At 47.6% G+C, this 18,573-nt stretch overlaps 1 protein-coding gene across 2 annotated transcripts in view; it reads right to left on the reverse strand.

Annotated features, from left to right (window-relative positions):
* LOC140428422 (DEP domain-containing mTOR-interacting protein-like) overlaps positions 1-18,573 on the reverse strand; it is a 111,986-nt gene that overhangs the window by 32,975 nt on the left and 60,438 nt on the right. For both annotated transcript variants that reach the window (XM_072514850.1, XM_072514851.1), the window contains exon 8: positions 2,562-2,666. In XM_072514850.1, coding sequence (XP_072370951.1) covers positions 2,562-2,666 — 105 coding nt within the window. The remainder of the gene's footprint in view (positions 1-2,561; positions 2,667-18,573) is intronic.

Below are 18,573 nucleotides of genomic sequence, written 5' to 3' on the forward strand. Positions count from 1 at the left end.
GCGGAAGGCGGCCATTCGGCCCATCGAGTCTACACCGAACATTGGAAAGAGTATCCTACCTAGACACACGCGCCAACCCTATCCCTGTAACCCAGTAACCCCACCTAACCTTTTGGATACTAAGTCGCAATTTAGCATGGCCAATCCACCTAACCTGCACATCTTTGGACTGCGGGAGGAAACTGCGGCACCCGGAGGAAACCCACGCAGACACGGGGATAAAGTACAAACTCCACACAGATAGAGACCCAAGGCAGGAATTGAACCTGGGTCCCTGGCAGCAGTGCTAATCACTGTGCCACCGTGCCTGCCCATAATTTACCTTTGCTCTTCTTGTTACTTTTTTTGCAACCCTTTATTGATCTTTAAAGGTTTCCCAATCTTCCAGCCTGCCGCTGGCCTTTGCAATATGATTTGCCTTAGTTTTTTTATCTTTATGTTATCTTTAACTTCCTTACTTAGACATGGGTGTTATTTCCCCCTCTTACAATCTTTCTTCCTCTCTGGAATATATTTGAATTGACTATGCTTCAAAAGTACTTACATGGCTGTAAAACATTTTGGAATATCCTAAGGCTGTGAAAGGTGCTATATTTCTTTTCCCAACATAAAATAATTCACAAAGACTAGCACAACTAATTGCATGGTATGGCACTAGAGGCAAATTAAAGGCACTTCAATACATTGATGAGCAAATGATATTGAGCAAAATCTATCTGTGAATAGGAACCAACAAAAGATGCTAGAAAGATAAGTACTAATTGTCATGATATTCAAACACACACATCATGATAGACACACCAACAGACAAATCAGAACACACAACACCACAACCAATGACAGAAAGATATAAAAGCACAGACACAACCCCTGGTGGTCAGAAAGAGCGGCAGGGGAGAACCAGGACACAGCCATAGCCGGGGACACTCAGGGAGACAGCACGTGCAGAGTATCCAGAACAAACTGTATTATAAGAGTTATAATAAAATAGAGTTGTACCACATACAACTGTGTTGGCTCATCTGTGCACCAGAGCACCCAACACCACATGGTACAGGAGTGGATCGATACCTGCCGGCATACATCCAGTGTACAGAGACAACCAGCAGTGCCCAGACGTGATGTACGAGCTCCCGGTCAATGAGGTGGGCCATTCAGGCCATCTAGTTCACCGCATCACTGGAAACCTAGACCCCTGAACACCTAACGAGGTTTTAAGTCATTTTAAACAGCTAAATAAGTTTTTACCCCCACTTTCATTCCCACAAGCCCCAAAAGACATGCTCGTTCGGTGAATTGGACATTCTGAATTCTCCCTCTGTGTACCCGAACAGGTGCCATAGTGTGGTGACTCGGGGATTTTCACAGTAACTTTATTGCAGTGTTAATGTAAGCCTACTTGTGACACTAATAAAGATTATTATTATTCCGTGCATTCATTCCTTTGTGTCAAAAGATATTGCCTAACCTCAGACCCGAACTTGCCTTTTACTAGTCTGCACCTATGATGAATTCAACGCTCTCGCTGCAATTATATAGTTGCAAAGCACACAAAATTTGACATTTAATTTCACTCATAATGCTAAGGAATAATCAGTTTACCACAGAGAACACAACTAGGTCTAATTTCAGCTAGGACGGACATGGAACAGACAGCAGGCAGCATTCACCCTCATGCCCTCAACATGAGGGCTGAGTTGTTTTGATGTTTTGATCTCACCCGCATAATGTCAGCAAACAGCAAGCATTAGGCCAGCTCTTACAGGAAGCTCAATGGTCGAGGTTTGGTGGACAGGTTGCGGGGAGAGACTGAAAATCCGGTTTCCTCTGAGGATCCAAGCTGAAATTTCAATGTTTACTGTAATTTCAGTGATGAGAAGGAGGGTGGGAAATGGGCAGATAGGCTTTCAGCAGTCTAGCCTCATGAAAATCAGAAACTTAGCAGGTTTGGATGGAGCCTACATATTGCGGCTATAGGTTTGGGGTAAAACTTCCTCTTCTCTGCTCGAAGAATGGGCCTCAGTCCCAATCCCAGAAGAATAATCCTTTACTGCACCAGATAGACATTTTCTCCATTTCTCAAATTCTGTGATCTCCAAGAAAATCTGCCCTTTCGTGCCAAATTCGGGACAACCTTATGAAGTAGGCCCATGACCAATGGGTCTTGGATTGAGGTTACCCAAACTCTTTTGATATAAGCTCATTATAGCCATCAGACAGGAAGTCTGGGTTGGATTTCAATCCTGATCACAGAGGTGAAAGGATAGGGCGAGATCTTCTGGCTGTTCAAACCGGCGGGATCTTCCGATGTTGCCGCCGATGCATCCTCGCCGTGGGGTTTCCGTATGGCATGCGTTGGATTCAATGGGAAATCCCGTTGAAAGCGGTGGGACCAGTGGATCCAGCTGCCAGCCATCTGCGAGCCAACTCCCACCGCCGGGAAACATGCCATGGGGAGGCCAGAGAATCTCACCCTTAATGTCTAACCTATTACCCTATCCCTTTGTAATCAGAAGTCATGTGTTTTCTTTATAATAGATTTCTTTGATCTAAAACATTACCTTTATTCCAGCTGCTGCCGCTGGACCACCTGGGTCTACTGCCTGAATGTAACACGGTCTTCCTCCTCGCACCACGAAACCCCAGCCCACTGCATCACCTACAATCTGGGATGAAGAGAAACATACAAAAATAATTTGATTTTATCAGAACTGTTTTATAAATGGGGTGTATTTATTTTGTACAATACTCTGCACATAATGTTAAGCAGATTATACAATGCCTTACTGCTGAGGCAGAGCCTCACTCAATGTGGCCATGGGTCAGAGATAGTGCTACAGTGTTGTAGGTCCAAGACTGCTCCACACTCATGTTTATCGAAGCTGCTAGCGAGAAGTTTCGGAGCTCCCATTTTTGTCTGGTCCCTCCATGGAAGGAACTTACCCTCCGCACAGGTGGTGAGCTCTGAGGAGCCTTGGATATTGTCTCTCATACCTCATTGCCATACTAAAGACACCATGAGAGTAGCTCCATGCAGCTAATCACTGGAGCTTCCGGCCGCAGCTATCTCATGGAATTATAGAATTTACAGTGCACAAAGAGGCCATTAGGCCCATCTAGTCTGCACCGGCCCTTGGAAAGAGCACCCTACCTAAGCCCACATCTCCACCCTATCCCCATTACCCAGTAACCCCACTTAACCTTTTTTGGACACTAAGGGCAATTTAGCATGGCCAATCCACCTAACCTGCACATCGTTGGACTGTGGGAGGAAACCGGGGCACCCGGAGAAAACCCACGCAGACACGGGGAGAATGTGCAGACTCTGCACAGACAGTGATCCAAGCCGGGATTCAGACCTGGGACCCTGGAGCTTTGAAGCAACTGTGCTAACTACTGTGCTACCGTGCCGCCCTTGGTTAAGTGATAGTCTTGTGCGGTGGAGGATCAAGTCGGAAGTATGCGTGTGTGAAGCACATGCCTGCCATTTTAGAGAATTAAGAGGGTACTTGGCGCCTGAAGAATGGACACACCATCGTGTTTCAACTTTCCCATCAGTGGTAGGATCTCACAAGTCTGCCCGTGTATAAATATGTACTCGAATAAATACCAGTGGAGGAGGTAAGCCCTAATTATCATGGATACTAATAGTGCCCTTGTGTAGAAAAGTACTTTTTTGTTGTCCATGTAAAAGATTGGGTGCCCAGATAAGAAACATTCCTGACAACAACATAAAGCATTGAGAGCTGTTGACATTTATTGATAAGATTTGATGACAAATCAATTTGCATATATGTTGTTTAACAATTAGAAATGCATGTAATGGAAAATTCCATTTGCTGATATAAAGATCATAGGAATAGAGGGAGTTAATGACTGTACAACAGTTCAGCAAAGGAAAATCACATTTGAACGATATAAGGCATCTCAGCGATCCATGGATGCAGAAAGAATGTGAAAACTGATTTGGCCAAAGATTGTAATGATAAGGTACTGAATGTAGTTAAGAGCTGGAACATTATTGGTGAAGACTTAGCTTTCACTAGAGAAAGCTTGAAGGTCACATCAATGTCACAACAAAATTTAACACACAAAAATATAGTTTGTTCAAAACGTGTACGAGATAGACAGATCTGAGAACTATGCAGATGAAACAAAAACATTGAGGAAAGAGCAAAATTTCCTTATTTTTCCCGTTGTAGTTCAAAACACTTTCATTGCAAAGTCCAGATTGCAATGTTGGTGCCTGTAAAATGGTTTTAGTTTGTTTTGTTTCTTGATCAACGCAGCTTATGTTTAAAAAAAACATTGTCAATATTAGCACGGCTCACGCAAGGTATTTGGCACGGGACCATGCTCATAGCTTTCTCCACTTAGCTGGAGCAAAGCAGATCCACCCACGATTACACATGGTTCTTTAGTAAATCACAACTTTTTGGCGATCTTTAAAATTAAAAGAAATATAAATAACATTTTTATCAGGCGATTCACCCCAAAATGTAACTGGAAGACTTCGGAACAAGTACAGTCTGTACTGCATTTGTTGCCGACGATTCAATTACCTAAAAATCAACAATGCTACACTGCTGCTACAAAAGTATTTTTTAAATATACAACGATTAATTCTTCATTACAAGCTGTATTTGCTGCAGGAAAACGTAGAGATAAATGAACTTGCAAATGTTTAGTTTGTCCATGGTACTTGACTGAACTGTAACAAAGCCAGACATTCAAATATTTAATTCTTCAGAAATTGTTTGACATTAAGTAGAATTGAAATTAAAAGTGCCATAATATCCATAACTTAAAAACTAGCCTGCCGAAACCTTGTCTAGGTTTGAGTACAGCTAGTTGGCTAATTTGTGTTGGTTAGAAGAAAGCTGAATCTTCCGGTGGCAGCTATGAGGTGAACAGTCACACACACGGTGGCTCCTGCTTGGGGATTTGGTTTCTTGGCCCTTTCTGCCTGGTTAATTAGTGATTTGGGGGAAGAAATTGGTGCAGTATGAGAGAATAATATCCCCTCTTGCGAGTAATGTCTGGCGGATACAATGCAAGTCAAACGTCGAGCAAGGGACCCTCGTCAGATTCAGAAGGTCCTCGAGCCTCAGAAGGGGAGAACATGGCGGAGGTCTCTGTGGCGTTGTTGCCCCCTCAGGACGACCGAGAAGTCGGTGGACTTCTTAGCAAGCGAGGTTAAGACGCAGCAACAAGCGTGCTGAGGATCTGGTGAAGGCGGTTGAGGGGGCTGTGGTACATATTCGGCCATCCTTAGACAGGATGGATCAACAGCTAGAGGCACGGGGTCGACGATCAAGAAGGTGGAGGAGGCGGTCACTGACCATAGTAATTGGATTGTCTCTTTGGAGGCAGAGTTGGCATTGCTGGCGGAGGGGCGGGAATGTCAAAGGCCAAAGTCAAAGATCTGATGAATCACTCTGGACGGCAGAATGTAAGAATTGTTGGGCTGCTGGAGAGCCTGAAAGGTACAAACACCACTGATTACATCTCTAACATGTTTGGAAAGTTGGTGGGGGAGAGGTTCTTTCCAACCCCTCCTGAGTTGGACCAGGCCCATCGATAGTTAAGGCAGAAGCCCAGATCGGGGGAGCCACCATGTGTAGTCATAGTCAGATTCCGGAGTACTCGAACAAGGAGCAGGTCCTGAGATGGGTGAAGGACCATCGCAATGGTAGATGGGAGGGCTATGTCATCAGAATATACAGGATGTCGGGGTAGAGCTAGCAAGAAGGCATGTGGTGCTTAAGGATTATGGTCTTTGCTGTCTGTCTTAAGTTCTTCAGTATCTGTATTTTTGTGTGGTATTGTTGTAAAGTGAGGGGGGTGGGGGAGGGAGTTGAGGGGGTGGAGCGGGAGGAGGTGGGGGAGGGGTAGTTTGCTGACGGTGACGGGTCTTTTGTTTTTGAACTGCTTTGCTGGGGGTGATGGCGGCCATCCTTGGGCGGGCCTGGGCCTGGACCTGGTGTAGATTGCGACCCTGCCGGATTGCCTCATAGGTGGGATATGACTGAACCTAGGAGGGAAGTGGGCGGGGGGTCAGAGACCACTGTCTGGCTGGTTACATGGAATGTGACGGGCTTAAATGGGCCAGTCAAAAGGTCCCGGGTGTTTGTCCATCTGAATAGTTTGAAAGCTTATCTGTTCTTTTTCCCAGGAGGTGCGTTTGAGAGTCCGAGATCAAAGAAGGCGGTGGAAAGCATGGGTGTGGCAGGTGTACAACTAGTACTCGGCGATCGTTAGATCGGATCATGCCCCACATTATGTGGGCCTGTTGTTGGAGCCGGGCTGACCTCAGTGACCCCTGTTGTAGCCTTCTGGGATGGCCACTTCCAGAATACAAAATGGACACTCACAAAGAATGTAGGGAAATGTGGACAATGCTAGACAACAAGCGGGCACAGTGCCTGAAAGTATATTTGGGAAGCAGTTACCAGACGGAATTGAAACTCTGGGTCGATTAGCATATTGATGGCCCATCTCCGAGGAACAAAGGACTAACACTCAGGTAGTTGACACTGTTACAGACATCCCGGCGCCAGAAAGACCAAAACAAAGCAAGGCCAACGGCCACCTAGGACATGCCCAGACATGAGGGCACCCGCCTCCTTTATTGGTTAAGATCGATAACAATGATCGAGAAGCTGCCCAATTAATTGGGACCAAGTTTAAGGCCCGCCCAAAAGCACGTGAAGCCCCTCCAAGTATAAGAAGGAACCCCCACGAGAGATTTGCTCTCTTGGATTTGGCTCTCAGAGGAGAGACCCATCCACCAGCATCACCAGAAGCAAGTAAGTTCAAGGTCAACGCTCGCTACCAGATGGACGACCTTAGCTGATCTCCTGTATCTCTTCAAACCCAACAGCCTCAGATCCGAACAACGGCCATTGTTCCTCTGACTAATTGGGCACCCGAAGTTAAGCATAGGCGTTAGCGTTAGAGATAGTTTAGTTTGTAGTACTGTTGTGCATGAGTAGATCTTACTGTGTGTGTAAATAAATAGTATTGACTTTGAACTAACTAACTGGTGTATTGGCTCTTTGATTGGCATTCGGGTTGAACCTCGTGGCGGTATCGAAAGATACCTGGCGACTCTGAAAGTAGAAACATAATTAGGATTAAGAAAGGCGACCATATTGACCGCCATATTTATAACCAGATAAACAGAGCAATATTACTGGCCACATCTGATGGGACTCGACCTAGAAGTGGCTTTGTCACTCCGAGAGAACCCAAATTTGAATTAGAAATCCAATTTGAAAAAAAAGAAAAACCACAAGCGTAAGACCAATACTGATCAAGCCTCCAAGATTTGGAAGTGTGTTATTTGCATGCGTACTAACAGGGATATAAGGTAAACCGGAGAGATTTTGTTGCGTAAAACTGTTGGGTGTTTTGTAGGCCGGAAAATAGCAAAAGCCGTACCCGTGTTTACATCACCACTTTATTCCCCCCTGTTCCAAATTCGGTAGAAACCCCAGAGATAGCGACAGAAATGGCAATGAAGGCAATGGAACGCCTTATGAACCCCCGGGAATTCGAGGTCGCAGCGACCAGTAGAGTAGGACAGTGACCCATATGGAAAGAGGAAATCAGAAAATATCTCAAAGGGAAAGGATGGCCCCTTTGGAGTGAATTTTGTGCGAATGATGAAACAGGTCCCGGAAGTATAGGGCATACTTGGTGGGAGAACCTGACAGAGATCCATAAGAAGAGCTTAGGGAAAGCTCATCAGCCGATGGCAATCGTGTCCTGCTTGGCACAATTGCGAGGCACAAAGGAGGTCGTGAGGACACTCCACAGAGAGATTCAAGAGAGAGATAAGAATAGTGAGGGAGACGTGAGTGAGTACGAGAAAGTTAACAGGGAACTGAGAGAGCAGTTAGCGGCGAAGGACAAGGAGATGGCGGATGTCAAACGGGCACACCAATCTTTCAGTCGCAATATGATAAGGCCTACCAAGACACGCAACCCGCGGTGTTGGTAAGACGAGGCCGACAATGAGAAATGGGTACTAAAGAGATTGTCCCGAGCTTGGGAACAGTCCTTTCAGGGAAAATCAGCTTACGGTAAAGCAGAGGAAGAGCAGGCGGATGTTAACATGCATCCAGTTAGGACACACCAGAACCCCACATGGGTAAATATGAGGGAAGAAACAGCCCACAGCAGCCTAAATTCCAAGAATGTTACAATTGCGGACAATTAGGACACTACGCACGAGAGTGCAATGCGCCCCAGAAGCAGCAGCGCAACCAGCAGGCAGGCATCCTGAATAAGACTAGGGCCAAACCAATTCATGGTATTAGCGCCCTTTCCGAAAATGCAGACATGAACGGCACCAATTGACGGTGTTCGGACTCCCCAACTTGGGTCTGCGACACCCTTTGGGACAAGTCCGGAAGACCGGTAGTGGCAGGCACAGTCCGGGGACACCCCGTAGAATTTCTTTGGGACACAGGAGGGTCCCGCACCACGCTCAACTCCTCCACAATGTTTCAACGAGACACATGGCCCACCACAGACACCATTACTCTGAGGGGTTTTACAGGGCACTTGCAGCAGGGACACATCACAGCCCCTGTAGCGATTCAGATAGGGAACATTAAAACTAAACATCCCGTAGTTCTAGTCGATCGATCCCAGACAGCCGAACACATTTTAGGTATAGATTTTATGAGCTCACACAATCTATCGTTCGACCCCGTAAACAAATGTGCGTGGAGAATGGCAAAGGCAGCACGAGCCCCCACCACGCTCACAGTTGGAGACTACAAAAACAAAATTAGCGCAGTAGGAGACTCCAGGTTCGACCCTCGATCCATTAATCAGGACAGAGAGGTTAGAGACGTTTTGCAGCGACACAAAGCAGCTTTTGCCCAGCACAAGCACGACTGTAGCAAGATCGCTGGCTTAGTGAACATTACAGGTCCCGACCCCAAACCCCAAGAAGCAGAGGGAGAAATCTCAAAGGTTATCCAGAGTCTGCTTGACCAAGGCGTACTCCGTTCAGTAGCCTCAACGATAAATGCCCCAATTTGGCCCATCAGGAAACCCGATGGATCATGGCGACTGACCATCGATTACCGGGAACTAAACAAAGTAGCCCCAGTAGCAGCCCCCACCATAGCCACGAGTCCCGAGACAATGCTAAAACAGGGACTCCAGTCAAAAAAAAATTTGGTTTTGTACATTAGCAATGGCTTTTGGTCTATTCCATTGGATAAAGTGTGCCAATATAAATTTGCTTTCATCTTCCAGGGACAGCAATACACGTGGATGTGCCTTCCACAAGGCTTCCACAACTCCCCCTCCATTTTCCACCGACAGCTGGTGAATGGTTTAGCCCAATTGTCCTGACCCGATTGCCTTGTCCAGTATGTAGACTACTTGCTTCTACAGACGGACACTAAGGGAGAGCACATTTCGCTTCTCGCCGAACTATTAGTACTCCTTCAACAAATTGGATGTAAAGTGAACCCCCAAAAGGCCCAGATTCTACAAGAAAAAGTAATTTATTTAGGAACCGTCGTCACCCATGGCAAACGCGAGATCGAGCAGAAACGCATCAACTCCATTGTCAAATTACCCCTGCCCCATAATGTCACAGCCCTCCGGTCATTTCTAGGACTGGTTGGCTACTGTAGGAATCACATCGACGGTTTTGCCACAAAGGCAGCGCCCCTTTCTGAACTCCTAAAGAAGCAAGCCCCATGGGAATGGATTCCACAGCACACGGATGCCGTGGATGCATTAAAAAGAGCCCTCAGCACAGCTCACGCATTACAGGTCCCAGATCCATTCTCCCCATATGCAATTGAGGTTGCAACCACCGACCGAACCCTTTCTGCCGTGCTCCTCCAAGAAAGTCACGATCGTTTATGCCCCGTAGCATATGCCTCACGAGTACTTGATCCACTTGAGCAAGGATTTTCTGCCTGCGAAAGGCACCTGCTCGCAGTTTTTTGGGCAGTTCAATACTTCACCTACATAACAGCATTCAACCCCATCACCATTTTAACTGAGCACTTCCCAACACAACTTCTCCTGGATGGTAGACTAAAGGACAGCACAGTCGGCCAAATTTGCGTCGCCCGATGCACCCTTCTCTTACAGGGACGGAACATAACAGCGAAGAGGACAAAAACATATACTTTCCTCGCAGACAATTTACACTATGCCGGCACCCCACATGAATGTGAAATCATCTCCACCAAACACAACACAGGACCCTTTGTACCAAGTCAGCGCCCCCGAAACAAGGTACTCCACCCCAGAGACCCCAGCCCACAGATATAGGCGCACCCCTAAAGATTTATGTGGATGGCTCCTCCACAGTTTTGAACGGTAAAAGGATTACCGGTTGCAGTATATATGTAGAGGACGCGCAGGGACGCGCGTTAGAGGAGATATCTTTGAAATTACCCGGACATTTAGGCTCACAGGCAGCAGAACTAGCAGCCGTAGCGTATATTGTAGAGCAACCCGACTCGTTCCCGACCCCAGCCAACATATATTCCGACAGTCTATATGTCTGTAATAGTTTAACAGAATTCCTACCCCTGTGGGAATCTCGAGATTTTGTTTCCGCAGATGGAAAACCCCTACCCTCAGCCCCATTACTCCAGCATATTCTAAGGACAGCTAAAGATCGGAAATATGGTATTATTAAAGTTCGTAGCCACCATCGTTCTGCCCCCCATAGTAACGTTAAGGCAGACGCCCTAGCAAAGGCAGGTTCCAGACACGGTCACTTGTGGAATCCTCCCGAGAGTGCTCCAGTACACGCGGTTCAGGTCTCACAGACCAACATTCAGGATTTAGCGCAGGCCCAAAAAGAAGATGGACAGCTCAGGGAAGGTTTAAACGGCAACTTCCCAGCCCCCTACGATAAATACAAGAACACGTTGACGACACATGACGGTATAATTTTAAAAGAAGGTATTTATGTGATCCCCACTCAGGACATGAAACAAATTATTTGTCAATTCCATGACAACGATGGACATCAAGGCATAGAAGCAACCCTCGCCCACCTCAGACCTCTGTGCTGGTGGCCCGATTTAAAATCCAATGTAATGCATTACATTGAAAACTGTTTAATCTGCGCCCAGAACAACCCCGACAGATATGCAAGGAAAGGTCAGCTTAGTCACACCCGCCCCGTTAATGGCCCCTGGACGAATTTGCAGATTGATTATATAGGACCCCTACCGAACTGCAAGAATGGTTTTAAGTATGTGTTGGTGGTCATCGACACCTTCACAAAATGGGTGGAAGCTTTTCCATCCAGAACGAACATGGCTAAAGTGACAGCCAAGATCCTCACTCAGCACATCTTTACAAGGTGGGTCTTCCCCGCAGCATAGAGTTCGACCAAGGCTCACATTTTACAGGACGAATGATGAAAAACGTCCTCACAATTTTCGGAATCAAACAAAAATTTCACATTGCATATCACCCGCAATCAAGCGGAATAGTTGAGAGAATGAATAGGACTCTCAAAGCAACCCTAAGGAAAATGGTGCAACAGCACAAAAGCACCTGGGACACAGTTCTCCCCTTTGCACTAATGTTCATAAGGAACACGGTATCCACGTCGACAGGATACACCCCCTACACCCTCATGACCGGACGACCCATGAAGGGGACAGAATATTTGTTAGGACTCGATTTGGCCAGCCCCACAGCCACCGCCCTCACCCATGAGAAAGCAGTTCAGCAGATTGTCGAGAATGTAAAAGCAGCCCAGCTCGCAGCAGCTGTTAGGCTTGGGACACGGAAGAAGCAAAGTAAAGTTTGCTTTGACAAAACAGTACACGCCACAGAATTTGTAGTAGGGCAGCAGGTCATGCTATCCCTGTACAACCCCAGCTCATTCCTCTCCCCCAAATTTGCAGGACCGTACTCCATTTCTGGTAAAGCCAGCCCCTCCGTATATAAAATTACTTATCCCAATGGCAAGTCTGCATGGTTTCACATAAACCAGCTTAAGGCTTATGGCACACAGAACAGCCATTCACACCACATCTCACTTGCAGCAGCAGATGAACACACCCCGCCCACGGACGACCTATTCCTACCCTCCCCCAACAGTCCAGCCCATCCTCAGACACTACTTCGACTCCACCCACAGAGGCACGACTCCGCCTTTCTCTTCATTCAACCAGCAGCGACAGCGATAGCGACAGCCCCATCGCGACACAATTACCGCCTGGCACCAGGCCCCACTCCCAGCGACTCCGAACAAGATTCCAGCGATCCCTTTGAGACCACGTACATTAAAGCCCCTGATCCAGACCCACCGCCCAACGACTATGGATTTCTCCCTCCCACCTCCAACCTCGACACGAAACACTGGCACCGAGACAATTCGTACAGACTCATCCGGAATGATGAGATGGACCCCAATTCGCCCCAAGCATCTTTGGCACAACTACTCCAGTCACGAGTATGGCAACCGGGAGAAGTTGGTGACTTAGAGTCTGACTCCCACCAGACGAACCCCTTTGCGACTCTGTTCGCTATAGAGCAATGAGGTGTCCAGATGACGGTAAAAAGGAACTGATGGAGATTTACGATGTCCTTTCTGATGGAACCTGCATGATTTTTGTTATGTTAGTTTGTTGCTTTAAATGTTTGTTACTGTACATGTTGAATGCTGTTTGTTCACTTAAAGTTTTCATGGCCCCAAGCCACCACTCTTTTAATGCCCACTGGCAGTTAAAGGAACTAGTTTGTGAGCAGACAACCGATCATAGCTACTCTTCTGATTCGAAGAGGCAACAAGAGGCAACATCCACGGCGAACACAAATTCTTTCCGTTCTTGTCCGGTCGCTCAGGCAGTGGAGGCACGGCACTGGTCCCCGCCCTGCCAGAGGATCCCCATCTGGTCAGCTACACTCGGGTAGTGCACATATGACACTGGTCACCGTCCTACCTGGGGATTCCACCCATTCGTACCCGCCATGGCCCATACACACCCCATTCGGAACTTTTGGTTCAAAACTCTTTTGTTTGTTTTCCAGCGACCCTTAGGTTGCTCTCCATATGCTATTTACATCCTCAAACACTGGGATGGTACACTCACTGCATCGATCGCACAGGCTGCGAGATTGCTCGCGCTGTGACAGTATTTTCTTCTCGGATGTCTTGTCCCAAAATATTTGGTTTAATAAAAAAATGAGGGAGTGACAGATGGTGACCAATTATAATGGGTAATTGGTAATAAAAGGACAGACAGACAGGCATACGAGATCTTAAGTAAGATAATAACAGAGATTATGCTTGTGTCCACAGAAATCCAGAACCATAGAAGCCACAGGAAGACCACGGAAGGAAGAGAACATGAAGACAGACATCATGGTCTACATTTGGATCTTTGCGGGATCCCTACAGTTGCGCACGGACACGACCCCCCTGACCCCTACCTCACAGGCCGTGAATATTTCCCATCCCTGCCATACACTGCACCCAGAGACAGCAACTGATGCACCAACCTGGTGTGACAAGTTCATCACCTGGTATTCCCTGTCCTACATTGTAGAAGCACTGTTAGCCATGGCAATACTCTGTAGTATCATCCAGACACTGAGACTTGGGAAAAGGCGAAGGAAAGCCATCCCACACTCCGGTATATACATTCAGACCCCCGATTTTCGGACTTCAGCAAACCCCCCACTCTCTTTAGGTGAATTAAAGTGCATCGGCTTTTTTTGTTTGTTTGTTCTAATAAAAAGATGTAAAACTCTGTACTTGACTGCCAAGCTACAGAGACCTGTATTGCTGCTACTGTATAGTTTATCCTGTTGTAAATTCTTTTAAGTGACTAAGGATAGTTTAGATAAGAATAGTTAGAGGTTCCCGTGTTTAATTGTAATGCATGCCTGAATGTCATAGCGCCCTGTAGAATTTTATAATAATGTGTGTATATAAAACAATTTAGGTAAAGTTCCAATCCATAGGACAGCGTAGAGTCTGTCCTTGATTGCGGGTGCTCGACTTAGGCAGAGAACAAAGAAGATGCAGTAATATGATCCTTCACGCTTCGCGTTGAGGATCACAAGGAGGGAATGTAGCCATCTGGGATGGCCACTTCCAGAATACAAAATGGACGCTCACAAAGAATGTAGGTAAATGTGGACAATACTAGACAACAAGCAGGCACAGTGCCTGAATGTATATTTGGGAAGCAGTTACCAGACGGAATCGAAACTCTGGGTCGATTAGTATATTGATGGCCCATCTCCGGGGAACAAAGGACTAACACTCAGGTAGTTGATATTGTTACAGGCATCCCGGCACCAGAAAGACACAAACAAAGCAAGGCCAACGGCCACCTAAGACACGCCCAAACATGAGGGCACCCGCCTCTTTATTGGTTAAGATCGATAACAATGATCGAGAATCTGCCCAATTAATTGGGACCAAGTTTAAGGCCAGCCTAAAAGCACGCAAAGCCCCTCCAAGTATAAGAAGGAACCCCCACAAGAGATTCGCTCTCTTGGATTTGGCTCTCAGGCGGAGAGACCCATCCACCAGCATCACCAGAAGCAAATAAGTTCAAGGTCAACGCTCGCTACCAGACGGACGACCTTAGCTGTTCTCCTGTATCTCTTCAAACCCAACAGCCTCAGATCCGAACAACGGCCATTGTTCCTCTGACTAAGTGGGCATCTGAAGTTAAGTATAGGTGTTAGCGTTAGAGATAGTTTAGTTTGTAGTACTGTTGTGCATGGGTAAATCTTACTGTGTGTGTAAATAAATAGTATTGACTTTGAACTAACTAAATGGTGTATTGGCCCTTTGATCGGTATTCGGGTTGAATCTTGTGGCGGTATCGAGAGATACCTGGCGACTCTGAATGTAGAAACATAATTAGGATTAAGAAAGGCGACCATATTGACCGCCATATTTACAACCAGATAAACAGAGCAACACCGTGGAGATGGACACGGCTGATCAGGGGTTTTGAGAGTATTCTGCTATTGGGGAGTATGTGGAGCTTAACAAGGACGAGCCAGTTTCGGCTTCCACGCTTTGGGAAGCACTGGAGGCGGTTACTAGGGGAGAGAGAATTTTTTATAAAGCGTACAGGAATAGATATGGGGAGGTGGAGAGGCAGAGGCTGGGGAATTCCATCCTTGAAGTACCCAACACCAGAGCTTCTGGCAGCAAGAAAGAAATTGCAGATGGATTTCAATTTGTTGTCAACGAGGAAGGCGGTGAGCCAGCTGTGTCGTTCGAGGGGTCGTTCTATGAATTTGGGGAGAAGGCCAGCCATCTGTTAGTTCACCAGCTGAGGTGGCAGGCTGCCTCTCGGGAGATAGTTCAGGTTAGGGACTCGGGCGATGGGTTGGAGAAGGTCAATAAGTTAGAGGCCTTTTACCATGGGCTATATAAGTCTGAGCCTCCGGAGGAGGGTTCGATAATGTTACAATTTTTGGATAGGTTGACCTTCCCGGAGGTGGAACAGGAGAATAGTCAGGAGCTGCAGGTGGTGATTGAACAGGAGGAGACCATGAATTGTATTTGTTTGATGCAGACGGGCAAAGCACCGTGTCCGGCTGAATTCACTATTGAATTTTATACAAAAATTGCTCGTCTGTTGATTCCACTTCTGCGGAATATGTTCAATGATTCTCTGTCCGGGGGTGTTGTCGGACACGTTGGCGCAGGCATCGATTTCCTGGATTCTGAAAAAGAACAAGGATCCCACAGAGTGTGGGTCATTCCAACCTATTTTTCTGCTCAGTGCAGATGCTAAGTTGTGGGCTAAACTGTTGGCAACTCATTTGGAGCCCTGCCTGCGGGGGTGATTTCAGAGGAGCAGACAGGATTTGTTAAGGGCCAACAGTTGTTGCCCAACATTAGGAGATTGTTGAATGTGACGTTGTCTCCCTCCTCAGTGATCGAGCCAGAAGTCATTATTTTGATGGATACGGAAAAAGCATTGAGCAGGGTTGAGTGGGGGTACCTTTTAGGGCGGTTTGGCTTTGAGCCATAATTTATATTGTGGATTAGTTTTTTGTATAGGCTCTCCACTGGAGTATCCGTACTAATGCCCAGAGCACTTTCAATTGAACAGGGCTACAAGGCAGGATTGCCCATTATGCCCGTTTTTGTTTGTGTTAGCGATTGAGCTGCTCGCCATTACACTGAGGTCGTTTACCAGTTGGAGGGGGATAGAGCGTAGATGGGGGAACATAGGGGTTATATGCGGATAATTTGCTGAAATACATCACGGACCCACTCACCAATGTGGGGGATAAGATAGACCTGGGCAAGAGTGATTTCCCGAGGAAGGGAGCACCGCTGGGGAGGCAGCCATTTTGTCCAGCCAGGACTAGTTTCCAGTATCTGGGAATTCGGGTGGCCGATTATTGGGCCTCGCTCCATAAACGTAACTTGGCCAGTCTGGTGGATGGGATGAAGGCTGGTTTGAAGAGATGGGATGCCCTTCCACGGACCTTGTCAGGAAGAGTACAAACGGTGAGGATGAATATTCTCCCAAGGTTTTTGTTTCTGTTTCACTGACTCCCAGCCTTTCATTCTAATGCTTTCTTTGGTAGGATCAATAAGTTAATGGCTTCTTTTGTTTGGGCGGGTAAGACCCCTTAGGGTCATAGGGCATTCCTGCAAAGGAATAGGCAATTTGGAGGATTGACACTACCTAATCGATTATGTTATTACTGGGTGACAAATATTGAGACAGTGCAGGGGTGGTTAAAGATCTGGACTCTATATGGGACAGATGGAGGAGGCGTCATGCATAGGATAAGGTCTGAGATCCCTTGTTTTTTTTTTAATATAATTTTTGTCACAAGTAGGCTTATATTAACACTGCAATGACGTTACTGTGAAAAGCCCCTCGTTGCCACATCACGCGCCTATTCGGGTACACAGAGGGAGAATTCAGAATGTCCAAATTACCTAACAGCACGTCTTTTGGGACTCGTGGGAGGAAACCGGAGCACCCGGAGGAAACCCACGCATACACGGGGAGAACGTGCAGACTCCACACAGATAGTGACCCAAGCCGGGAATGGAACCTGGGACCCTGGAACTGTAAAGCATCTGTGCTAACCACTGTGCTACCGTGCTGCCCTAGAAAAACTCTGTGAGCCTGACGTGATTTGAACTCGTAATCTTCAGGTCTGGGGTCAGGTGCGTTATCGTTGCACCACAAGCCCAATACTGCTCCACTCCCTGGGCGAGATTCTCCGACCTCCCCGCCGGGTCGGAGAATCGCCGGGGGCTGGCGTGAATCCCGCCCCCGCCGGTTGCCGAATTCTCCACCACCGGATATTCGGCGGGGGTGGGAATCGCTCCGCGCCGGTTGGCGGGCCCCCCCCCCGCGATTCTCCGTCCCGGATGGGCCGAAGTCCCGCCGCTAAAATGCCTGTCCCGCCGGCGTAAATTAAACCACCTACCTTACCGCCGGGAAAAGGCGGCGCGGGCTCCGGGGTCCTGGTGGGGGGGCGGGGCGATCTGGTCCCGGGGGGTGCCCCCACGGTGGCCTGGCCCGAGATCGGGGCCCACCAATCCGCGGGCGGGCCTGTGCCGTGTGGGCACTCTTTCCCTTCCGCCTTCGCCACGGTCTCCACCATGGCGGAGGCGGAAGAGACTTCCTCCACTGCGCATGTGCGGGAATGCCGTCAGCAGCCGCTAACGCTCCCGCGCATGCACCGCCCGGAGATGTCATTTCCGCGGCAGCTGGCGGGGCACCAAAGGCCTTTTCCGCCAGCTTGCGGGGCGGAAATTTGTCCGGCGTGGGCCTAGCCCCTTATGGTTGGGTCTCGGTCCCCCAAGATGCGGAGCATTCCGCACCTTTGGGGCGGCGCGATGCCCAACTGATTTGCGCCATTTTGGGAGCCAGTCGGCGGACATCGCGCCGATACCGGAGAATTTCGCCCCCTTTCTCGCGAGTAAAATGTTCGTCAAGCCCAGTGGTATTAGCCTCTTTGAGGATTTGGAATCAATTTACGCAGCATTTTAAATTAGGTTCCATGTCACAGATTTGCAAGAACCATAGGTTTATGCCGTCTGGTTTAGATTCAATGTTCAAGATATGGGAGAGAGAAGGATTGGTGCGGTTTACGGATATGTTTCTGGAGGGTAGGTTTGCCAGGCTAGATGAGATTCTACAGAGGTTCCATCTCCCGAGAGGGAATGTGTTCAGATACTTTCAGGTGCGTGATTTTGTATGTAAGGAGCTTTCTTCATTTTCCCTGGTACTGGCGCCCTCGTTTATTGATATCCTGGGACAAGCTAGGAGAGGGAAGGATCTCAGACATTTATCATAGAATCATAGAATTTACAGTGCAGAAGGAAGCCATTTGGCCCATTGAGTCTGCACCGGCTCCCTAAGAGCACCCTACCCAAAGTCAACACCTCCACCCTATCCACATAACCCAGTAACCCCACCCAATAACCCCACCCAACACTAAGGACAATTTTGGACACGAAGGGCAATTTATCATGGCCAATCCACCCAACCTGCACATCTTTGGACTGTGGGAGGAAACCAGAGCACCCGGAGGAAACCCACGCACACA

The sequence above is a fragment of the Scyliorhinus torazame genome, chromosome 8 (assembly GCF_047496885.1).
Source record: "Scyliorhinus torazame isolate Kashiwa2021f chromosome 8, sScyTor2.1, whole genome shotgun sequence".
Classification (NCBI taxonomy): Eukaryota; Metazoa; Chordata; class Chondrichthyes; order Carcharhiniformes; family Scyliorhinidae; genus Scyliorhinus; species Scyliorhinus torazame.